We start from the raw sequence: 26,729 nt of genomic DNA on the forward strand, positions 1-26,729 counted from the left end.
GGGATTGAACATAGGACCTTAAGCATGCTAAGGAAGCACTCTAGTACTGAACTACATTTCCAGCCCATTTTATCTTATTTTGAGACAACTCACTAAGTTGCCCAGGCTGGCTTCAAATGTGATCTTCCTGCCTCAGACTTCAACTAGAATGCTTATACATTACTAATTGGCATGTGAAATGCTACAGTCACTTTTGAAAACTGACAAAGTTTCTTATAAAATTAAAGAAACATATACCCTATAACTTGACAATTCTACCCTTAGGTATTTACTCAAACGAAATTAAAAGACCAGCTGGGCATGGTGGCACACACCTGTATTTCTGAAGCAGAAAACCACATTCGAGGCCAGCTTGGACAATTTAGTGAGGTCTCAAAAAATTAAAAAGGATTCAATCCCTGGTACCACCAAAACTTATAATTTAAAAAAAGAGATCACGTTCACATCATGGCTTGGTCACAAATGTTTACAGCAATCTTATGCATAACAGTTCCAAAACAGAAACAAAACAAAAGTTTACCAAGAAAAGAATAGATAAACAAATGGTGGTAGGGGGCTGGGGTTGTGGCTCAGTGGTACAGCAACTGACTAGCATGTATGAGGCACTGGGTTCAAGTCTCAGCACCACATATAAGCAAATAAATAAATAAGGATCCATCAATAACTAATAAAAAAATATTTTTTAAATGGTGGTATATTCACACAATAAAAAGGTTTTTTAGAGAAAAAAATTAACATTGTTGAACACAATAACATGTTATTCAATAACATGCATTCATTATTCTGTGTTATTCCACTCATATAAAATCCCAAACATTCAAAACATATTATGAAACAAAAGGTGATACTCATGGAAATGAGAAATTAACTAAAAAGAAGTATAAGAATAACTTTGTAAGATGAAGGAAATTTGACATCTCTTGTTTTATGTAATGGTTAACTTACGTGTATATCAATTTAAAAATTCCTCAAATTGACTACATAAGATCTGTACATTTTATTATATGAAGAAAAATTCAAAACAAAAGAAGGCAAAGTACTCATAAAATATAACAGAGCAATGTTTATTTGTGCAAAAAGCTACATACTCTCTGAATATTTTATTTACAATATGTGGAAATACTAGGTTCAAGAATATAACTCTTGCCAGGCATAGTAGCACTCGCCTGTAATCCCAGCTGCTCAGGAGACTGAGGCAGGAGGATCAGGAGTACAAAGCCAGTCTCAGAAACTTATAGAGGCCCTAAGCAACCTGGTGAGACTCTGTCTCTAAATAAAATACAAAAAGGGCTGGGGGTGGGGCTGGGGCTGTAGCTCAGTGGTAGCGCACTTGCCTAGCATGTGTGAGGCACTGGGTTCAATTCTCAGCACCACATATAAATAAAAATAAATAAATAAATAAATAAATAAAGGCTATCAACAACTAAAAAACTAAAATAAAAATTAAAAGGAGGGGGCCCTGAAGGTGTGGTTCAGTGGTTAAGTGATCCCTGGTACTCCCCTCTGCCAAATATATAAAACTCTTTTTCGGGTTTTTGATTTGTTAAATCTATAAATGTTATTTATTAATTTGAGGAAGCCAACATATGAGATTCAGACTTGCCTGAGAACATTTAATACATGCCATGTCACAAAGAGATTTTCCCCAGATCTCAACCTGCTTTATACATCTATCAAGAGACATCAATAAATAAATAAACAAATAAATAAATAATCTCTGCCATTTGCTCTGTTTAAAGCATTATTTTCATGTTGCAGAATAACAGTGCATGTATGTGGACTCCATATGGCATTTCTGACTCCACATGCCATACAGATTCATGGGCATAGGATTTATAAAATCTGATTATACAGTAATTCTGCTTATTATGTAGTAATTTAGATGACTCAAATAACTTTTTTTCCCTGTCTTATTCTCTAATAACCTACTTTTCACATGATATATTAATGTAATTTCTTTCTATTCCTAGCATCCTTTATTATGTTCTTGGTCCCACGTGTCTAACTGAACAGAGTTTTAAATGCCCCACTATAACATGTTTGTAATGGACAAATAAATCTATATTTATTGTTATTTGGGAAATTAGGATTACAGCATACCAAATAGCATTATTTGCAATTTCCAAACATTACCTTTTTAGTGGTTACCCTCATGTTACCTTATTGTCAATTCTTACATGGAAATACCATTTCTCCTCTCCCTGTATGTAAAACCTAATCATTCTTTTTTTTTAATATTTATTTTTTAGTTGTACACAATACCTTTATTTTGTTTATTTATTTTTATGTGGTGTAGAGGATCGAACCCAGACCCTTGCGCATGCCAGGCGAGTGCTCTACCATTGAGCCACCACCCCAGCCCTAAAAACCTAATAATTCTAAATGCTCCTACAATTTGTTTGATAAATGCTTCTTTTATGTTCCTAATAAAAAGTTATCTGAATAACTATTTAGTACTTTGTAATTATGTTAAGTATTTGATATATTCAAAAGATTACTTATTTGTGGGCATGTCTTGAACATTGTTAGTTTACCATATTTCAGTGTGCTTTACACATTCTTCTCATAATAGGCATTTAAATGTTGAATGAAAGTTTTGAAAAACAAACTCCAGTACAAAAAATAAGATATATTTATATTTGGGACCAAAGTTCAACATGAAAAACTATATTTCCATCTGGGCCTGGGGAAATACATACCAGTGATGCTGTCCTTATGGTTGCAAAGTGTTCTCGATTACGATAATGTGATTTGTGGCGAGATACTTGGGGAGGAGACTGTGGATCTGATACTCTTGTTCTAGGATCTCCTTCTTCTCTGTAATTTTCTTCTTCCTAAGCAAAGAAAGAGACAATATCATGTAAGCTACACAAACTGTTTGAAACTTCAAGAAAATTAAAGTTCAAAGTCAACTAGATCAATAAATCTAATAATAATTTTAGAAATCAAAAACAAAAAAATAAGGGCTGGAGTTGTGGCTCAGTGGTGATCATATGTGAGGCACTACATATAAATAAATTAATTAAATAAAGGCCCATCAACAACTAAAAAATGTATTTTAAGAAAATGATGGGTTGAGGTTGTGGCTCAGCGGTAGAGTACTCTCCTAGAATGTGCGAGGTGCTGGGTTCATTCCTCAGCACCACATAAAATGAATAAATAAAATAAAGGTTAAAAAAAATTAAATGAGAATGCTGTCATTTTATCTTCAACACAACTAGAATTAGGAGAAATTGTTTCCACAGTGTATGAAGTAATATACAGATTCAGGATAATGAACAGAGCGTGGTGGCGCCCACCTGTAATCCCAGTAGCTCAAGAGGCTGAGACAAAAGGATTGCAAGTTCAAAGCCAGCCTCAGCAATGGTGAGGGGCTAAGCAATTCAGTGAGACCCTGTCTCTAAATAAAATACAAAACAGGGGTGGGGATGTGGCTCAGTTGCTGAGTAATCCTGAGTTAAATCCCTCGTACCAAAAAAAAAAAAAAAAAAAAAAAACCAGATTCAGGATAAGGAAATGTACATGGTTGGCTTATAACCTACATATTACAAGTAAAACTGAAAAGTTTTAATATCACTTAAAAACAAACATAATGAAACATGTAGCTAATACTTTAATAGTAATAAAAATTAAAGACATAAAGGCTTTTGGATTTTAGAAGCAATACAGCTTAAAACTACCTTTGCCTTCTGTACAAAACAAGCAATTAAAAAATGGTTTTAAATATTAAAGAACTGATACTGTTACTTATAAACTTCCATTCATTAACTGAAGAAGTCAGTTAAGAAACAACCATCTACTTACAGAAATAATCTTATGACTGATTCCATTGCCTATGAATATGAAAATTAAATGGAAGTTTCCCTGAATACTACTACTGCATAACCATCATTCTTAGTAGCTTTCATGTATGTTAAAATGTCTAACAAAAAACTTGCCATTTTAACCCAGATTAACTATATTTTCATGTTGTGTACCCATCACCACTATTTCCAAAACTTTTTCACCACCCCAAATAGAGACTCCATCCATTAGCAACAGCTTGCACTTCACCTTCCATTCATCCCATGGTAACCTCTAAATATCCCCATGAATTTGTCTATTATAGACATATATTTCATTTGAGTTTAATTATGGTATTTGTCCTTTTCTGTATGGCTTATGTACCTTAGCATATTTTTTTTTTCTCTTTTTTCAGGGGGCAGGATGGGATGGGTACTGAGGATTGAACCCAGGGATGCTTAACCACTGAAGAAATCAGTTAAGAGCTATACTCAGGTGCTTTTATTTTTTGATTTTGAGAGAGGGTCTCAGTAAGTTGCTTGGGGCTTCAATAAGTTGCTGAGGATGAGTTTGAACTTGCAATCCTCCTGCTTTGGCCTCCTGAGCGAGGCAGGACTACGGACATGCGCCACCATGCCAAGCCTTTGGCATGATGTTGACATTTATCCACACAGTAGCATGTTTCAGAATTTCACATCTTTTTCTAAATGAATAATATTCTGTACAGCACAATTTGTTTATCCATTTATCTGTTGATGGACATTTCGTTTTTTCCTTTTGGCACTGTACCTAATAACTTTTATTTTTATTTTAAATATTTATTTTTTAGTTATAGTTGGACACAATATCCTTATTTTATTTTTATGTGGTACTGAGGATGAAACCCAGGGCCTCACATGTGCTAGGCGAGCACTCTACCACTGAGCCACAATCTCAACTCTATAACTTTTAAAATACTGTAAGACATGAAGTAAAAAAGAAAACAGTCCTACAAATTGCTAAGAAGAGTAATCTGACTTTTCCAAAATTTTTGAGAAAATTTAAAAACTTACAATCAAAATTGCAAAGAATTGCAATGCCTGTAATCCCAACTGCTTGGGAGGCGGAGGCAGGAGGATCACAAGTTCAAAGCCAGCCTCAGCAAAAGCAAGGTTCTAAGTAACTCAGTGAGACCCTGTCTCTAAATAAAATACAAAATAGGGCTAGAAATGTGGCTCAGTGGTCAAATGTCCCTGAGTTCCATCCTTAGTATCCACCCCCACAAAAAAAAAGAATTACAAAGAATAAGGCAATAAGGCTACACCTACATTTCCTAAACCCTAAATTTATAATTTTCTACAATTAGTCTTATTTTAAAGATACAATTATGAAAAATGTAAAAGTCACTTTTGATTTTCACTCATTCCAACTCTTTCCTTCATTCTTCAACAGCAATCATTATCATAAATTTCATGCACATCTTTCCTATTCTTTAATTTTTATTTTCCATGTAAGAACTTCAAATAATATAGTACATAATATTTTATATTTTTTTTTCTAAGATTTTTTTGGTTCTGTATTCTAGTATTCTCAAAACATTTAGTTTTCTAAATGCAGTTAACAGATTAGGAATTAACAAAACTACTGCTATTTTAAAATATGTTTCATTCTTTTGAAACTTAAAAGAAAACTTCCTTTACTTAAACTAATCAGATAAAAATTATTCACTAATGTTGAAATTTTTCACTGAAATCCAAATACTCACAGGTTTTAAATGGATGACAGAACTGTTGGACATCACCGTATGGTCTCCCTCCATCATGTCTAGTTCACTTTTATCATCTGAGGCATCTGGAAGACTGTTAACACTACTGCTTTGGCTGCTGGCACTGATAGACATACTGGGAATAGACTGATTACTTCCAACACTATTGACTGTTCCAGTCCGGCCAACACCATGATCTTGTTCCTAAGAAAAAAGAGCATTAGATTAAAATATCTGCATCTCTTCTGAATTCTTAACTAAAGCATCCAGCACAGATTCCACTTGGCACACAGTTATTAGAAATAAAATTAGAAGTCAGATATAGTGGTACATGTCTATAACAGCAGTGACTTGGGAGGCTGAGGCAGGAGGATCACAGTAATTTTGAGGCTATCCTCAGCAATTTAGGGAGACCCCGAGCAACTTGGTGAGCCCCTTGGCTCAAAATAAAAAATAAAAAGAACTGGGCGTATAGCTCAGTGGTAAAGCATCCTGGATTCGATCCCCAGTACAATAAAAAGAAAGTTAGGTCTACTGTAAAAACTTCCCTATATCTGCCAAGACCAGGAAGGCTTATCAACTGTTAATAGAAAAGTAAAACTGACCTACAAATAAATAACAAAAACCCTGAACTGTTGAGAGGGGGAGAAAGCCAGTTGACCAGTTCTGAATTATTTCCTTTCTTCTTCTTCTTCTTCTTTTTTTCCCAGTTCTGGGGATCAGACTCAGTGCTTTGTGCATGCAGTCCAGTTTTAGGTGATTTCAGATGTACAAAATTTTCTCTTAATTGTCTGGCATTTTTTGAAAAACATTTCTATAACAAATGTTATGAGGATAGATATTTCGCTCACTTCTCAATAACTCTTGTGGTCAATGTAAATATTTCCTTAAAAAAAAAAAAAAACTTCTGGGGAGCTTGAGTATGAGATTCAATGTATAATTTGCTTGGCATGTGTGAGTCCCTGAGTTCAATTCTCAGCCTGCCAAAATAAATGAATAAATGAATGAGTGAATAAAATCCTGTAAATGCTTTTTAAAAATATTTAGTTGTAACAATACCTTTATTTTATTTATTTATATGCAGTGCTGAGAATCGAACCCAGTGCCTCACACATGCTAAGCAAGTGCTCTCCACTGAGCCACAACCCCAGCCCCTTTTTGTTATTTTTTACTGAGGACTTTTATAAAGGATGCTGTTTTTTCTTCCTGAAAGATTATCTATCACCAAATAATATTAATTCCTACGTATTCCCATATAAACTAAGAATTTCAAGTTAAATGTATAAATATATTTGATATTTATAAACATATAATTTATAAATCGGTCACAATCACATAGCTATGGGGTTAGAACACTAATATTACTATAGTCTATAGTACCAAACTTTTATAAGATATGCTAGAATTTAATGAATACAGACAACATATGCACACACAAGTATGTGTATGCATGTACATATATGTATATATTTATAGAATTTTCTTAGATCCCTAGAGGAATAGATGCTTTTAAAGATTTGACCACATAGCTGGTCACAGCAGCATATGCCTATAATCCCAGCAATTCAGGAGGCTGAGGCAGGAGGACTCCAAATTCAAAGCCAATCCCAGCAACTTAGCAAGACCCTAATAAGCAACTTAGTGAGATCTTGTCTCAAAATTAAAAAGGGCTAGGATGTGACTCAGTGATTAAGCACCCCTGGGTTTCATTCTAGTTAAAAAAAAAAAAATTAACTACATAGAATTTTATTAATTTCACAACTTTATTAAAGTATTTCATATTTCTAAAACAGCAAAAATGATTTTCTGATTATGGTAAGAACTAAAACATAAATAAAAAGCCCCCACAAAAAAATTACTGTTATTTTGCCACACAATTGTCACTACTGAATTAATGTATTCCTGAGTATTTCATGCATCTTTTTTTTTTTTTTTAAAAGAGAGAGTGAGAGAGGAGAGAGAGAGAGAGAATTTTTATTATTATTTATTTTTTAGTTCTCGGCGGATACAACATCTTTGTTGGTATGTGGTGCTGAGGATAGAACCCGGGCCGCACGCATGCCAGGCGAACGCGCTACCGCTTGAGCCACATCCCCAGCCCTACTTCATGCATCTTAATCTTGAACCAGTTTAGTAATAAATTATTTATAAGAAATATTGGCATGATATGTATATGTGTGTGTGTGCGTGTGTGTGTGTGTTTTAAAAGGCTTCAATAATGACCACATTCCACATTTTTTGGTTAAAAAAATTGGCATAAAATCTGTATTGATTTTGTAGTAAAATATAAGAGATCTAATATTTTATAGCTTATTAGTTATTTAGTGCTACTAAAATGGAAAAAAAAAAAAAAGCATTGCTCATGGTTTCAGAATACAAAGTGATCTCTCTCATTGAAAAGCAACAGAAAATAACCAAAGAGTCAGAACTGGGATGGGGTAAATTTGAAAACTAATTTTTTTTAAATAGAGTAAAAAGATAATTCATATATAATAAACACTTTATTTGTAATTTCCTTGAGGAAGTTCTGCAACACTTCCGCAAATCTGTATTTCCATTCTCCTTAAAAGGCAACACAGAAAAAAAAAACTGGCTTTGAGAATGAGTTATAAATATAAATCCACATGCCCCCACCTATAATAAGTTAAATACTCTAAGCCTTACTTTCCTCATCTGCAAAATGAATATTTTAGAGCCACAGAAATGGAATAAAATTATGCAGAACTAAAAGGAATCAGGTTTCCTTTGTCACAGTCAAAGGCCTGTTAACTTTCTAATTACTTCTGAGGGGAAAACAGTCAACTCTAAGACTCTATAATTTCAAGTACTTCTAAAAGCATGTCCCATGGAACTGAATGATAAGTCAAACAAGGGTTCAGTGGCCAAGAAATATGAGAGGAACTAGACTAAATAAAGTTGAACAGTTTTTTCCAAATAAAAGACTTTCAAAAGCCTTTACCATACCAATGTGCACTTAACATTAAAGGGGTTGGGCTTTGAGCATACAATCTAAAACCCTTTTTCCTAAATGGAATATTATATAATTAATGCTAAGAAAATTACTTGGGAACCATTGATAGAAAAGGTAAATTCTTGGCAAGGCAAAGTGCATAAAGAAAAAAACCAATAAAGAGAATTCAAGATTTTAGTCATTGTAGGTATTACCTCTTCTTCTTCCTGTGCTTCCACTGTTGGTCCATTATGTGCCTCCTGGAAAAGAAGTTTCTTCATTTTTCGATACTGCAGATTGTCCAGCTCTCTTACTGCATCCTTTGTCCTCTGAATAAGATCTATTAACACTGTTTCAGGGCGCTCCCGAAGAACAAACATGTGCTAAATAGGAGAGAAGGTAAAAGTCAGGTTGATACTTAACTTTTCAATTGGTGCAAATTTACCCCTTCTCATACTTTAGAGTTACCATTCTATGATACATGATACATAATCTATACTATTACAATTTCTGATATTTACAAAATAATCACTTACATACATATACTCTGTACCTACATTACCAATCTTGTATGTTTCGATTTATTTATTTATTTATTTTACAGTAGAATACATTTTAACATTTAGTACACAAACGGAGCACAACTTTTCATTCCTCTGGCTGTACATGGTTCAGAGTCACTCCACTAGAGTAATCATATAATAGGGTAATAATGTCTGACTCTTTCTATTGTCCTTCCTATCCCCACAATGCCATCACTCCCTGACTCCCTTCTACACAAACCAAAGTTCCTTCACTCTTCTGTATCCCTCTACTCCATACTCTTGTATGTTTTATAAAATCCTAGAACATAATTTTTTGTTGGTCAATTGAAAAATAGAGTTGAAATTATCAAAGGGTACAAATAATAATAACTGTCAAATCAAAGCCCTCAACTCAGCCTCCTGAGTCACTGGGATTATGGGCATGCACCACAGACCTGAACAAAAATATCAAGTGTTAAATTTTATATTTTTAAGTTTGACCTTTTTGCAATTGCGAGCAGCATTCTACCACTGAGTCACAACTCCAGCCCTGATTTTTTTTAAAGTACGTTTCTGCAATTGCTAGCATTCTACCGCTGGGCCACAGGGTCTCACTATATGTTGTCCAGTCTGACTTGAACTCAGGCTCAAATGGTCAACTGGCCTCCGAGTCTGGAATAGCTGAACTACAGGTATGCACAAACATGCCCAGCAGGAACAAAAATATTGCATCCATTTTTAACAGTTTCTTTTCTCTTGTAGTATTTACCTAAATATACCATAGCATACTTATTTTTATATATTAATATGGGACAGATCAACATATAAAGTATGGTAGATAAAAAATTAGATCTAAAATTATTCTGTTTTACCAATTTGAAACAAGATTTTGCTCCACATTCATTAAAATTTACATGGGTTAGAGCTAGGCATGATAGTACATGCCTATAATCCCGGTTACTTAGGAGGCTGAGGCAAAAAGATTCTGAGTTGGAGACTGGCCTGAGCAACTTAGCAAGACCCTATCTCAAACTAAAAACTAAAAAGAGCTGGGGATGCTGCTGCTCAGCGGTAGGGTGCTTGCCTACATGTGCAAGGCCCCTAGGTTCCATCCCCAGTACCAGAGGGAGGCTCTGGGTTTCATTTAAAAAAAAAAAAAAATCCAGAGAAAACAATATAAAAATTTAGTATATTATGGGTTGGGGTTTATCTCCAGTGGTAGAGTGCTTGCTTAGCATGCATGAGGCCTTGGATTTAATCCCAAACACTGTCAAAAAAAATTTTTTTTTCAATACAAACTAGTATAATATACTTAATCCAGCTTCAAAATCAAAGAAAAATAAAACACATTCTTTATTATCATTTCTCAAGGGTAAATACAGATTTATAGCATTACAGAACTGACCTTTAAAAGTTCCTCTGATGTTGGACGATCTTGAGGAATTTTCTGGAGGCAAGAATCTACAAAGTTGCGAAAATAATCAGACCTATTGTAAAGGAAAGTATCAAGTGAACATATTGCTATTTTCTTAAAAAAACACATCAAATATTAAGGTATATAAGGTGAGAGAAGGAATCGAAAAGGATTAGTAATAATTTTAAAAAGCAGGGACTATACACTTTCATACCTCTATGAAAAGCTACCTAAAGCAACCAGTAAGTCTTAACTATTTTCCAAAGATAAACTTGCACAATTTTTTTTTTTAGTTATAGATGGACAAAATACCTTTATTTATTTATTTTTTATGCGGTGCTGAGGATTGAACCCAGTACCTCACATGTGCTAGGCAAGGGATCTACCACCGAGTCACAACCCCCAGCCCTTACTTGCACAGATTTTTTTTTTTTTTTTTTTTTTTTAGATATTTTGGGACTGGGGGTATAATTTAATTCAGTGGTAGAGTGTGCTTAGCATTGATGAGGCCTGGGTTCAACTTCCAGCACTAAAAAACAAATTCCTCCTGCTTTCACATTTTGAGCTATCTTAATTCTATATTGAGGCCAGATAAGAAAGCCTTAGTCCTTCTGCTTTTTTTTTTTCCCATTGAAATACAACATTGTATTCCTTCCCACTTTCTTTTCCTTTTTCCTTTTCTCTAAGGCACTTTTTAAAATTAGTCTCTTAGATCTTTCTTTATATAGTATGTTTTAGAACATCACTCTACCTATTCTGGAGAAAGAACTTTTTATACCTGAGTTATTTGATGACCCTGAACAAATGGCTAAGAAAAAAATCTGTATCATATTATTATATGGTTTATTCATTAGAGTTCAGTGATTACATATTTTATATTATGTACATGCCTATAATCCCAGTAAATAATAATTATTCCATCAATATTTGCCTCCAAAATTCAAATAAGATTTTTAAGTTCATTGTAGGCAAGAATGCTTTCTTTTATAAATCCCCAAAGTCTCAAACACAGTACAAGCACAGTTTGTGTTTAATTATAACTTACATATGTCATGCTATGGTTTGAATATTTTTTTCCTCAGCAAAACTCAAGATGAAATTTAATTCCCAATGCAACAGTTTTGGTAGACAGGGCCTAATAAGAGGTGTTTAGGTAATGAGGACTTTGCCCACATGAACAGATTAATGGCAAAATAAAAAGGGATGCAAGGACAGCTTTACTCTCTCCTGTTCTTTGGCCAACAGTCCTTCCCTCCTGAGGATGCAGGGTTCCAGGCACTTTCTTGGAAGCAGAGATTGAGCACTAACCTGCTAGTAGTCTTTGTTCTGATCTTCAGAATGGTGAGAAAAAAATCCCGTTTTATTGTTGTTGTTTTGTACCAGGGATTGAACTCAGAGAGAGTTGACCACTGAGCCACATCTCCACCCCTATTTATTTTTTTTATTTTGAGGTAAGGTCTGATTAAGATGCTCAGACCTCGCTAAATTGCTGAGGCTGGGTTTGAACTTGTGATCCTCCTGCCTCAGAATCCCAAGTCGCTGAGATTATAGGTCTGAGCCACCATGCATGGCTCTTCTGGTATGATTTTTTACCATGGATTAAAAAAAAACCTTCTTTATGTGAATGAACTTAATTTTATCAAATAAAGGATACAGTAGAAGGAACATTAGAGAAATCTGAATAATATCACAATTATAACTAGAATGATCCCAAAGTTTTCAATTATCTGGCAATTTTGATGAAGTCAAATCATTTTACCTACAGTTTTATAATATATAAATTATAACCCATTCCTTGATCAAATATCATTATAGGTTGCAATCATCTATACATATGTTCAGTTTAAAATATTAATGTTTAAAAACTTTTATATAATTAGGGTTATATATATTCTTGAAGTTCTAAAAATATAAATTATTATAAAAATCAATATTTTTTACATCCATGTAACAATCTATCCTTTCCTTCTGACCTGAATTTCATATATATATATATATATATATATATATATACACACACACACACACACAAACACACATGCTATGAAATGCAGAAAGGACAACATATAAACATAAGGGTAAAATAAACCTATTTTGATATCTCTTAAGTAACATGATTTACCTAAAAAAAATTGCCATTGTGATAACAAATTATGTAAAAAGCATTTCATTTATACAATATCACACAGTATCTCTTAGTAATACTCACCATTCATTAGACTGTAGTGTAGGGGATTCATTTTGGGCTATGTGATATAAGGCACTCATTGCATTCATATTAAATAAAGGAGGCTTCCTTTCCGCTGTAAAAATAAAGGAAACTTTCCTATTAAAATATATGTGTTAAAGGGGAACTCAAGTATTGTTCAATTTTTTTCCTTTTCTTTAAGTTTCTTCTTTTGAAACAATCTTAAATCTATTAAAAAAATTGCAAGGAAAGTACAAATAATTTTTTCAAGTGAATCAAGTGAAAATAAATTTCTGATATGATGCTCCACCATTTCGAAATATTTAAGTATATATTTCCTGTCAACAAGAACATTTGCCTGAAGAACCATACTATATCCATTCAAATAGGCTTATATAATACTGATGATTCTATCTATCCTTCAAACCCCCTGCAAGTTTCATTCTATGTCCTATGTAGCAAAAGTGAACTCTAATAGCTTGTGTCCTTTAAGTAATTTCCTTCCATTATCAAGTTGTCAAACTTATAGACAGAAAATTGTTCATATTTCCTTATTGCCCTTTAATATTCATAAAATCATAATATTTATAAAATCTTCACTGCAACTGGAAATTTTTGGTTTTCTCTTTTGTTCCTAATCAGTATCCAATATGTTACCAATTTTATTGATCCTCAAAGAACCAGTTTTTTTATTTTGCTGGTTTTCTCTATTATTTTGTTTTCTATAAACTGATTTCTGGTTTGATCTTTATTCTTCCCTTTCTTCTGCTTGTTTCAGACTCAATTTGCTTTTTCCAGTTTCTTTCTTTTTTATATATATATTTATTTTTTTAGGTGTAGATGGACACAACACAATGCCTTTATTTTTATGAGGTGCTAAGGATCGAACCCGGGCCCCGCCTGTGCTAGGCAAGCACTTTACCACTGAGCCACAATCCCAGCCCTCCAGTTTCTTAAGATCAAAGTTGAAGTCACCACTTTTATAATTTGGAAGTAAAAGGACTCTTGAATGGCCCTTAGTTTGGATTTTCCCATTATTAGATTTGGATCACACATCTTGGAAGGAATATTTTAAAGTAATGGTTATATTTTGCTTATGGTACCCTATGAGAAACACATGATTTCAAGTGGTCTCCTTAATGATGGTGTTCACTTTGATGATTTGGTGAAGACCATCTCTGCCAGGCTTCAAGTTAGCTTCTCTTTTCTCCTGTGTACTTAGTAAGCATTTTATAAGAAGGTATTTTGAATTTATTTAATAAATATCCTGTTTCCTATAAATCTCCCATTTATTTATTTAAAGATTCATACATTTCTATTTTATTTAATAAATTACTCAAATCAGGAAGATGAGAAAAGACAACCAAATTTGAGGCAAACTTGGCAACTTTGTGATGCCCTAAGCAATGCAGTGACACCTTGTTTCAAAATAAAAAGTAAAAAGTACAGGGGACATAGCTCAGTGGTAAAGTGAGTCTGGATTCAATCCTCAGTACCAAAAAACAGCCAGGGACCAACAGCATGTGCCTGTGATCCCAATGACTCGGGGATGAGGCAGGAGGATCACAAATTCAAGGAGAACCCGAGCAATTTAGTGAGGCACTAAGCAGTTCAGTGAAACCCTGTCTCAAAATAAAAAAATGAAAGGGCTAGGATGTGACTCAGTGGTAGAGTACCTCTGGTTTCAATCCTCAGGACCAAAACAAAAAGTAAAATTATATTCTCTCATTTATGATGAGATGATGATGATGTCCATACGGTCTCATATTTGAGTAGTAGGAACCTTTTTTTAAGGTGGCTTCTTTTGTCTTTTGGATAGGATCTATTTATTGTTTGATCTTTTTTTTTTTTTTTTTGTTATTCTGGTATACTAAGATATTTGTACCCCAAATTCTAGATCAGCTGTTTTCCCAAAAATGGATAGTATTAGGTATGCTCACTGCTACTGTGCTGTCATTGCTCTCAAGCTCTCAATAGTCATAGTTAAGAAATAAAAGCGAGGCACAGCGGTGCATGCCTGTAATACCAGAGGCTTGTGAGGCTAAGGCAAAAGGTTCACAAGTTCAAAGCCAGTCTCAGCAATTTAGTGAGCCCTAAGCAACTCAGTGAAACCCTATATCTAAATAAAATATAAAAATGGGCTGGGATGTAGCTCAGTGGTTAAGTGCCCTTGGGTTCAATCCCTAGTACAAAAAAAAAAAAAAAACAAAGAAAAAGAAAAAAAGAAAGAAAGAAACACATATATACAATACACACTAAACATCTCTATAAACCAGGTTATGGGATCTCTTTATTCTACTCATTTGACTCTGAAACCCACCCCTGACTTACCACAGCCTATCATCTGGCATGGACACCTACCTACCCTGACCAGTGGCTTTACGATTGAGTAGTCCGGGAAAAGAAAAGGTTACTGAAGAAATTATGAATAAATAAAAGAAAGATATAATCTATATCTATGACAACTATTAAGGTCTTTGACTTGGCATATTAGACTGACATTTTCTATCTCAAATTCTACTACTAAACCTAAATTTGACTTAATCCACATCTATTTTTTAAAAAGTTAAAGATCCTATTCTATATTATTTTGTGAGCCTATTTATAAAATCTCTCTCTCCATATATGTGGATTACAAAATATCACCCAAAGTAAGAATAATAAAACTGAGGTAGAAAAAGGTCTAGAAAGTAAATCTCAGAAAATACAATCCAATTAAAAAAAGGGGGGGGGTTATTCCAGAGAAAAAGTTCATATTATTTATTCTTACATAGGAGAATAATTATAAAGGTGAAGGTCAATGGGTTCAAATTTTGACATTTTCCCCTTATGATTAATACCTCTCAATGAAAAAGTAGCTCTGTATTTGCATGGAAACTAGTGCTGACAATAAACTCAATAACAATTCAGACACCTATTTGGCTTACTTCCAGTGGGAATGTTAGTAATTATGCTGGTCCATTGCTTTAAGCATAGTTCTACTTAAAAATAACAGAACAAATGTGTGTATAAAATCAAACTGTTATAGGGAGTTGATTCTAATCTCTTTCCCCAATTGCAAAACACCATCACAATGGTTTCTATACCTATTTCCATAGTCCCCCGTGAATACAGTCTGTCTCAACATCTTTAGAAAACAAAACAAAAAAACTGCTACAATATAGTACACAGCCTGACAGCTAATTTTCATTCCTAATGCAAAGTAATAACTACACTAGGAAAGGGTAAGTCATCTGCAAATGCTTCAGAAACCTTCTTTGGATGATAAATCTAGTAATGAATGGGCACATTCTAGATGTTTAAGAAATATTCATATTGATAGGAATAGAGGGAAAATTATTTTAGATCTAATTTAATAGCAAATATTTCTAACCTACATACATAAAAATTACCAGATAACCAAATCTTTAATATTTAGTAAAAACTTTAATAGATTTAGCACCTGATAAAAACCTAAAACTTGGTATAGTAATTGAAGTAAACATTAATCAAAATTTAATCCACAGTAATGAAGAACAATGCTTACCAAGTTCAATACATGTTATTCCAAGAGACCATACATCAACTTTGCCATCGTATTGTCCTTCATCCATGGCTAAAATTACCTCTGGGGCCATCCTAAAAACAAAACGTTCATATACAGTTTTAACAAAAACATATATTATTGTTTGAGAATATAAGGAAGATTTACATAGAGTACATTGGTTTAAATTCCAACCAATATGTGGACATAAGAATTTTTATAATGGGAAACAGCCACCCTAGAGGTTGTGAGGTAAATATTTAGCAATGAATATAAAGTGAGATTCATTCCCACTGTCTATCGTGATCATATAACAGCATCCCAAAAGGACAATTTTGCAGAGCAGGGCTGTCTCTGCATCTGTGCAAGTCTGCAGATTCCAGTATTGCATATCTTTTAGGTCAGTGGTTCTCAAACACTTGGTTTCAAGATTTCATTTAAAAAGTCTAATTCTTGCTTTAAAGATTAAATTTTATCACTAGCAACAAATAGTGTAGGTTGTTTTTCTTAAAATGCAACCTCATTTCATTTGAGAAGTATCTGCCATAATTACCAAGACTGAATAACCATAGTTTTTGACTCTTTCAAATACTGTTTCATGATAAAAGTGGCTCCAACAACCTCAAAATTAATTTTATGTGTATCTTTTTTTATTGTCTTTTTCCCCTATAGCTTTATTGAGGTAAAATTGAAGTACAATAAAATGCACATATTTGAAGTATGCAATTTGATCAGTTTTGACACGTATGTAACCAATACAGTCAATACAAAAAGTACTTCCATTACTCTTTTTAAAATTTGAAATCATGCATACTGTTTCCTGTATGATTTATTACATTAGAAATCAATCATCTTAAGATATATAGAATCCCACCCAGGTGTCAATTATTTCAAAATTAAATGGCACACTTATAAATATCTCAGGGGTCAAGGAAGAAAGCACATGAAAGTAAATAAAAAGGTGCTTTGAACTATGTGATAATAAAAGCTTAAAATATCAGGATCTCTGGGATGGAACAATACACAGATGAACCTTTAAAGTACTTGTTTCAGAAAGAAGCTAGAATAACAACCAAATTATTTTCAAATGATGAAGTAGGAAGAAAGAAATAAGAGTAGGAGCAGAAATATGTAAAATAGAGAATAAATCATACAGCCAAAATTTGATTAAAAATAAACTTAAATTTAATTGAGAAAAAAGCAAGAACACAAAAATTAATATCAATGGAAAGGGAGCAATCAAAATAACTCTACAGATGATGAAAATATAATAAGGCAATATTACAAGTATATGCCAATATGTGATAGCTTACATCACATGGATCTATATTAGAGAAGGAACCATGTGCTGATGAGAAGAAAGTATATTCAGTCATTGATGGATGAATATTATATATACATCTGTCAAGTCTAAATTATCAATTGTATTTTTTGCTTCATTATTTTCTTTTTGTTTGGAGGATCTACCCCGTGGTGACAGAGGCAGGTGACATTGTCCCAGTATTATCTTGTTGTGGTCTATTTGTTGAAGTTGAGAAGGGTTTGATGTCTGTAGATGTTCCATTGTTTGGGGCACACATATTTCCAATTGTTGCCTTGTTGATGTATGGTTGCCTTAAGCAGTATAAAATGGTCTTCTTTATCCATTATAACTTTGACTTAGAGTCCATTTTATCTGATATAAATGGACTGCTTGTTTATGTGATCCATGTGAGTTATACGTTTTTCCCCATCCTTTCACCTTCAGTCTGTGAATGTCTTTGCCAATGAGCTGAGTCTCCTGGAGACAGCATATTGTAGGGTCTTGTTTCTTAATCCCATTTGCCAGTCTGAGTCTTTTGATTGATGAGTTTAGGCCATTAATGTTCATACTGAGATATGATTTGTATTCCTAGTCATTTGGGTTTATTTCTAGTTTTTACTTTGAATTAGTTCATCCTATCATTAAGTATTCCTTTAGTGTAATTCCTCCTTTTGCTGGTTTTCACTTTTTTTTTTCATTTCATCTTCATGGAATATTTTGTTGAGAATGTTCTGTAGTACAGAATTTCTATTTGCAAATTATTTAACTTCTGTTTATCATAGAAGGTTTTTATTTCATCTTCAAATCTGAAACTTAATTTTACTAGTTATAGGATTCTTGGTTGGCAGCCATTGTCTTTCAGAGCTGAGTATATGTTATTCCAGGATCTCCTAGCTTTGATGGTCTGGGCTGAGAAATTAGCTGAGATCCAAATTGTTTTCCCCCTATATATAATCTGATATTTTTCTCTCACATTAAAAATTCTATCCTTATTCTGTATGTTAGGCATATTCATTATAGTGTGTCTTGGTGTGGGTCTGTTGTAATCATACATTGGGGGTCCTGTAAGTCTCCTATATCTGACTTTCCATTTCATTCTTTAGGCTTGGGGATTTTCTTATATTATTTCATTGAAAAGGCTGTGCATTCCTTGGGTTTGTCATCTTCTCTCCATGGTCAACTCTATTTTCAAGATTATATACTTTGTCTTCATTGCCTGAGGTTCTGTCTTACAGGTGGTCTAGACTATTGGTGATGCTTTCTATGGAATTTTTCTTTTGGTTTATTGTTTCCTTCATTTTTGAGAACTCCTACGTTTTTTATTTTTCCAGAATCTCTGTCTCTTCGTTGAAGTGATCTTCTACTTCATGCATTTTCTATCTGATTTCATTTCCTTTTTTATTTTTTTAGATGTTGATGGACCTTTATCTTATTAATTTATTTATATATGGTGATAAGAATCGAACCCAGTGCCTCATACATGCTAGGCAAGCGCTTTACCACTGAGCTCCAGCCCCTTGGTTTTATTTCTTATATTGTCCTTTACTTTGCAGATCAGTTTAACCATGTACATTCTAAACTCCTTCTCTGACATTTCTTACACTGTGGTGTTGATGAATTCTGTTATTGGAGTACCTTGATTTGTTTGGGGCAATTTCAAGAGTAATTTTTATATTTTTTTATTGAAGGTCATTTCAGACCCTCATCCTCTATTTAGTGAGTTTTCTGAGCCAATAGTACTTCTTAACAATTCCCCATTTTATAAATTGGCAGCTTCTTTCCCCACATACAGATATTGTGCAGTGCATCTTTCAGGTTTGCTAGGCAATGTCCTTGATCTTTAAACACTCCATACCCAGCTTCAGACAGCTTCAAGCCTCCTAAAAATGCAGGTTTCTTTAATTCCCTTATCTTTCTGCTATGCTCACAGAAGAACGGATCTGGCTGGTACTTCCAGCCCTGCTGAGGCTGTGCTACTGGGGATTTCTTCCTTATTTTATTATATCCAACCTCCTGAGTCCCCAATCTGCTTTGAATATCCAGTTTAAATATCAGTAAAGGCCCACGCGTCTTTCTGTTAACCCACCTGGCTGACAGTCTACCTGCATGCTTTCTTGGCTTTACTCTATGGAGCAGCCACGAAAACAACTTCCTCCATTCCCCCATTTTGAGAACCTCTCTCTTATGTGTTTTTAAGTTTTAAAATGAAAACCAATTCATGGCTACAACTAGAACCTAACATTCTTTTGTGTGTCTACATATGCGGTACTATGGATTGAACCCAGGTACACTCTAACTCCCCAGCCTTTTTGTTTTTTAGATAGGGTCTTGTAACGTTGCTTAAGGTTTCACTAAGTTGTAGCTGGCCTTGAATTTGTGATCCTCCTGCCTCAGCCTCCTGAGTCACTGGGATTATAGACATCTACTACCACACATGGCTAAGTCTAATATACTTAACACTTCATTTGTATTTGGTGTTAAGCACAGATGAACACCTAAGAGTTACTAACTACTTCAGTAAGATGGACAGCCATCCCCAGTATGTGTGTATGTGTGTCTAACAGTATAAACACCACGTTCTTATATTCCAAATACACTATATAAAAATTAACAAGTATGTTAATAAACTAAACTTTCCATTATCAATAACTGGGTGTTAAATGAGATTTCTTTAAAATATTTAATTAAGTTTAGGAAATTTCTAAATCAATCAAATTTCAAGAGTAATTTTTATATTTTTTTATTGAAGGTCATTTTAGACCCTCTTTATCATCAAATATTCATCACCAATTTATAAAATGGGGAATTGTTAAGAAGTATTATTGGCTCAGAAAACTCACTAAACAGAGGATGAGGATTCTATATAGTATAGACTAACATCCTATACAAGCAGTGGTTTTCAAATTTTTTAATGTATTTGCCTCCTAGAATTTATAAAAATTTTTTTCATCCCATTGTACATTTTGGGGTTGATATTTACATTTTTATAAATTTCATTGTATACAAATATTGTATATTATAGGTGAGCTTTAAAGATACTTAAAACTTGGAGTTGCAGAATTGGTTTAGTTAATTCATTAAAAACACTGTCATATACAGCTGGGAGTGGTGGCACGTGGATTGTAATCCACGCTGCTCAGCAGTCTGAGGAAAGAAGACTGCAAATTCAAGGCCAGCCTGGGCAACTTAGCAAGACCCTATCTCAAAATAAAGAACAAAAGAGAGTTGGGACTCAGAGTACCCCTGGGTTCTAATCCCAGAAAACACACACACACACACACACACACACACACACACACACACAAAACTGCCATAAAACCTAATTAGCAAAGCTAACCTGAAGATCATATCAATTAGACAAATCAGAATCACTTTCTGTCATAAAGAGGTCCAACTTCATTTTTTGATGCAATTTAAACATTTTAATGTGAACTGGGGCTGTAGCTCAGTGGCAGAGCACTTGCCTAGTAAGTATAAGGCATATATTAATTTTTTAAAAAAATTTTATGTATTCCCATAATCATCATCTCAGGTCCCAAATTCCATACTAGAAAGGAAGGAAGGAAAGGAGGGACAGAGGGAAAATAAGTTATTGGAAAGAAAGAAAATGTCAAGTAAAAGAAAAGAAAAAAGACAACTAGAAAGAGTGAGGGCTTTGCCATTAGTGTATGTCCTGATGCTTCAGTATTTCTCATAGACGCCCAACATTCTCAAAAATGTCTTTCCAGTATGCCTCTGAGGCTTTTACACCCCAGAGCAATGCATCATTATAATATTCAAAATAGGTAAGAAGTTTTTCCATTATACAGTAGGAAACGGATGATTTAAAAGGCAGGCAAGAAAGAAGATGCAATGAATATAAAAAGGATACATATGGAAGTTAAAGATCTGAAAATTATTCCCTTCAAACTTTTTTTTACAATTTTTTTTAGTTGTAGATGGACACAATATTTTTATTTATTTATTTTTTAAATGTGGTACTGAAGATCAAACACAGTGCCTCACACATGGGAGGCAAGCGCTCAACCACTGAGCTATAACCACAGTTCCTCCCTTCAAACTTTTGCTGACAGATACATTCTGCATTATTTACAGAAGAAATTAGGTGATGTCTAGAATTTCCTTAAAAATAACTGGGATGGGAAGAAATGGGAGTACACAAAGCAGAATTGATAATGTTTGTTTGGTAATTGGTATATTAAAAAAGAAAATCAGGGTCTGAGATTGTGGCTCAGTGGTAGAGCACTTGTGTAATAAGTGTGAGGCACTGGGTTCAATCCTTAGCATCACATAAAAATAAATAAACAAAATAAAAGTTTGTGTACATCTACAACTAAAAAAAAAAAAAGAAAGAAAAGCATCATACTTTTGTCCACTTTTACATATATATCTGAAATCCTCCATGCTAATGAGTCAAAACAAAACAAATCTGAGTCAAAATTCCAAATCAGCTACCAGTCTTTGTTGTTGTTGTTATTGTTGTTACCGGGGATTAAACCCTGGATTGTTTAACCACTTAGCCACATCCCTAGCCCTTTTTTGTATTTTATTTGAGACAAAGTCTTATTAAGTTGCTGAAGCCGGCTTTGAACTTGTGATCCTCCTGCCTCAGCCTCCCAAGGGGCTGGAACTACAGATGTGAGTCATTGGACCCAGAAGTTACCAGACTTTAAATACTCTGTCTTAAATTTAAAGAAAGCATACAATTTACCATTTAGCATATCCACCTCCTACTCCACTTGAATTTTATTCACTTTTTTTCACTCCCACACCCAATATTTGATAAAGATAGTAATAGGAAAGCAAATGTGGCATAGATGAAAAAACAAACAAATAAACAAAAACATAAAAAGGGCAGCACTCTAAAATTAAGTATAATACTCAAAGTAAAAATGTCCAAAATGACATCTATGAGAATCAATACAGATAGAAACATTCTTACCAATATGGTGTTCCAACAAAAGAATTGGCAGGGGATGCCATGGAAGCAGATCCAAAATCAGCAAGTTTCACCTGGCCTGGTTCTGTCAGAAGGATATTTCCTGCTTTGATATCTCTGAGTTTAAGGAACACAGAAAATTAATTTGTCTTTTTTTCATTACATTGTGTTTAAAATGAAACAAATCAACTAAGAATTTTTTAAATGGAGAAAATGAAATAAAAATAGTGCTGGGATAACTCACAATTGTGATAACAAGATTAGATAACAAAAAATATAGAATTTAAAATATATTAACTTTTCTAAAAGAGAAGATAAATAGCAGTTTAAAAATGACAGACAGGTAACTGCAACATAGTCTATTTATCAAAAACAAACAATGGTTTTCAAAACAGAATTTAATTGGCTAATAACCCCTTCACAATGTGTAAGATTTCTGAGTATCCCACTTATGCTTAAAAAAAGGAAAAAAAAAGGAAAAAAAGGGAAAAAAGAACAAAAAAACTTTATTCTCCAAACTTGTTTTTTCTTTTTTTAAGGTTTATTCATATCTTTTTCAAATTTCAATATAGTTCTCCTGACTCAATGTGAAATAAAAATTGAAACATATGGATAATGTATTATTAATGATCCCAAATTTACTTTCAAATTTATCCTTCTGAAAGAGCAAACATACTATCCATCCAAATTAAGAAAATTATGGATAATTAAATGATGGGACTGCATTCCAATGCGCACGGGAACATACACTTAACCTTTCAACAATTGAAAAAGAGAAACTAAATTTCCAAGCACTTATTCATTCCTGAAGTATTATAATACATATAATACTAAGTGGATTTATTCTCCTTCCTCTTGTCACAGTGCATATAATAGCAAAAAATCTATTTTCACTTTTTTTTTTTTTTTTAAGTGAGGAGTGTACTTTTTCCCTCTGTGCTAAGGGACTGAAACTGAGATCTTGTACACAGAGAACTACTTTTAAGTCAATAAAAAATCTTAGGTTCTAATTCTAACTCTTGTTAATCATGTTCTAATAAGTGCATTTCCTTTGAACTTTACTAGTCTCTACTAAAAACATAATAATCTGTTAATTCACAGTGACCCTATTACCTAGTCTAATATGTACTACCTGGTTCAAACAAATAATTAAAAATACTATTTTTTACCTAAAACAGTCAAAACCAATAACAGTGCCAAAAATGCATTATAAAGTGGTTTAATTTCAAAATTACTATCTATTATCAAGGATTAATGCTCAAAAGCATAGTCTTTGTCCATGTCATGAAATCAACAGGAAAAATATAGCAGTATCAGTTACTAAGAAGACAAAGATTTGCCAAGTTCTATCTCTAATATATTTGGCTTTTGCAAACTTTGGGAAATTATAGTCAAAAACTGGGGCACTGGCTTTTTTCACCTGTAAAAAGAAAAAGACTATCTGATCCCAAATATCTTTTCCATTTGCAAATTAAATGATTCTATAATTAAATTTCTACTATAAGTCTACTAAGTGCATATACTTTAGAAGTCCCAGTAGTACAGGAGACAGAGATAAAAATTATCCTAAACAGAGAGATCAAATGTAGTACTGTTATTTTGAATTTATGAACAATCAACAAATGAGTTTATACAATTCTATTTGGCTATAACCAACAAACATGTCAGGGTTACCAAACTATATGGCTGATAAATCCAATAAGACAATTGCTTGTCACTGTGATAATTTTCAAAGCACTTACCTATGGATCATTGTATGAGAATGTAAGTAGGCTAATCCCTGGAGAGCACCATGTGTAATTGCTGCTATTTCCATTTCTTGTAATGGCTTTTTGTGAACTTAAAATTAAGAATGCATTTGAAAATAATTACTACACAGAAGTTTTTGTTTAAAAAAATAAACTTATATATCTGATATATGGGTAGTCTGACATTTAATAAGAGAAGTCTTATGATGCTAAAACAGTCTATTACCTTTATAACTGGTATACAGTTGTGCTAGCTATTGAAGTATAATTCTCAGTCAATATCCCTCATAGTCAAAAATATCAAAAAATTATTTGTTATTATAAAAAACAAAAGTAAAAAAGAAGTTTTCCATTTATTCTCACTTATCTTTGTTTTGAATGGAAGCTGAGTGACAAAGAATCCAGAAAAATGCTTGCAAAGTCACAAGTGAAAACTTGTTTATTTTATACACTATGTAGTATTTATAAGGATAATATAACATACTGAGAATCTGGAGAGAGTTAAGAATTTTACTCTTTCTAGAAATTATTGTTTATTTTGTATTAACATTATTTAAATAATCTCTAACTGAACTATCATTTTAACTGTTAATGCTTTAAAAAAAAATAATCAAAGGAAACCTACCTTCTAATAAATCTGAAGCAGATCCTAAACAATATTCCATTACAAGCTACACAGGAAGAAAAATTACAAAAACATTAAAATATACAGAATTATTCCAGTGGAGATAAAATTAATTTGCCCAGAGGTCCAAAGGATGCTTTGAAGTAAAACAAACTAGGTATTGTTTACCTTAAAAAATAGTTATGCAAAGTACATGTAAGAAGACATGAATTGGTGTGAACATACTTTATATACAAACAGAGATGTGAAAAATTGTGTTCTACATGTGTAATAAGAATTGTGATGGGGACTGGGGTTGTAGCTCAGTGGTACAGTGCTCACCTAGCACGTGTGAGGCACTGGGTTCAATCCTCAGCACCACATAAAAATAAAACAGAGATATTGTGTCCACCTACAACTAAAAAATCAGCATTCTGCTGTTATATATTTAAAAAATAAAAGAATTAAAAAAAATAAGGGCTGGGATTGTGGCTTAGCAGGAGATCACTCGTCTAGCATGTGCGAGGGCCTGGGTTCAATCCTCTGCATCGCATAAAAATAAATAAACAAAATAAAGTAAAAATAAAATAGTCTTTTTAGACTTAAATAAATAATAGTGGATAGAAATAAAAAAATAGTTGCACATTTATCAGTTTGTTAAATAAATATTAAATTAAGCTAATGAGGAGATAGTTGTCTTTTAATAATGTCAACATGTAATCACTTCTATAAGCTGTGCATTTCATATGCAATTACTAATTAAAATTAAAAAGTAATATAGATCTTCTGTTACTATTAGACTACAAAAACAAAACTGATTATTGGTAGGAGGTAGAAAACTCTGTTGGGGATGTGGGTCAGTGATAGAGCACTCGCCTAGCACGTGTAAGGCACTGGGTTCGATACTCAGCACCACATAAAAATAAGTAAATAAAATAAAGGTATTGTATCCAACTTAAAAAAAAATAAGAAAGGAAACTCTGTTCTCTGAAAATATATGTACAAAGCTTAGGTGACAACTTAATTTGTCTCTTTGTTTTTTTGAGTTGGGTCTTACAATGTTGCCCAGATTGGTCTTGGAACTCCTGGGCTCAGCAATCCTCCCACCTCAGTCTCCAGAGTAGCTGGGACTACATGCATGCACCATCAAGCCCAATTCTAAATTATTTTATTTTTTAAAACCAAACACAGGGGCTGGGGATGTGGCTCAAGCGGTAGTGTGCTCGCCTGGCATGCGTGCGGCCCGGGTTCGATCCTCAGCACTACATACAATGATGTTGTGTCCACCGAGAACTAAAAAATAAATATTAAAAAATTCTCTCTCTCTCTCTCTTTAAAAAAAAAAAAAAACACAGAGAACCACTCTGTGCCAAGTATTTTAAATATATTAACCATTTTAATCCTCACAAAAACCTTTTAGTTAGGTCCTACTACCTCCTTGTTTTATAGATGGAGAAATTTGAAAGACATAAAGTCAGCCTGCCCAATGTTACTGCTTTTTCTTTAACCATAGACTCAGTTTTAGGAGTCACCACCACCAAAATCAAATTGAATAAAAATGTAAGTTGGGCGTGATGGTACACACCTATAATCCCAATGACATGAGTGGCTGAGGCAGAAGGATCACAAGTTCGAGGCCAACCTCAGCAACTCAGCAAGGCCCTAAGCAACTTAGTTAATGCCCTATCTCAAAAAATAAAAAGAAGTGGGGATGTGGCTCAGTGGTTAAGTGCCTCTGGGTTCAATCCTCACTTCCTGTACCAACAAACAAGTACAAAACACTACAAATCTAAGTATATTAAAATGATATTCAGCTGTAGCTTATTACTTATTCAAAATGAGGGGTAATTCTTATTTAAAAGAAATTTAATCTCTCTTTAAAAATTCAGTTATTAGAGGCTAAGGCTGTAGCTCAGTGTAGAACGCTTGCCTCGCATGTGTGAGGCACTGGGTTTGAGCCTCAGCACCACATTAAAAAAAAAAAATCAATAAACAAAGATATTGTGTGT

At 33.4% G+C, this 26,729-nt stretch overlaps 1 protein-coding gene across 3 annotated transcripts in view; it reads right to left on the reverse strand.

Annotated features, from left to right (window-relative positions):
- Window positions 1-26,729, reverse strand: part of Taok1 (TAO kinase 1) — a 129,741-nt gene that overhangs the window by 36,754 nt on the left and 66,258 nt on the right. For 2 of the 3 annotated variants that reach the window (XM_077801163.1, XM_026388776.2), the window contains exons 5-13: window positions 24,742-24,787; window positions 24,111-24,207; window positions 22,372-22,485; window positions 16,130-16,221; window positions 12,625-12,718; window positions 10,407-10,488; window positions 8,693-8,860; window positions 5,528-5,731; window positions 2,700-2,834 (exon numbers count right to left, since the gene is read on the reverse strand). In XM_077801163.1, the coding sequence (XP_077657289.1) occupies window positions 2,700-2,834; window positions 5,528-5,731; window positions 8,693-8,860; window positions 10,407-10,488; window positions 12,625-12,718; window positions 16,130-16,221; window positions 22,372-22,485; window positions 24,111-24,207; window positions 24,742-24,787 (1,032 nt within the window). Of the gene's footprint in view, window positions 1-2,699; window positions 2,835-5,527; window positions 5,732-8,692; window positions 8,861-10,406; window positions 10,489-12,624; window positions 12,719-16,129; window positions 16,222-22,371; window positions 22,486-24,110; window positions 24,208-24,741; window positions 24,788-26,729 lie in introns of those variants that run through there. The other variant, XM_026388774.2, reaches the window with a different exon arrangement.

Source organism: Urocitellus parryii, chromosome 7 (genome assembly GCF_045843805.1).
Source record: "Urocitellus parryii isolate mUroPar1 chromosome 7, mUroPar1.hap1, whole genome shotgun sequence".
NCBI lineage: Eukaryota > Metazoa > Chordata > Mammalia > Rodentia > Sciuridae > Urocitellus > Urocitellus parryii.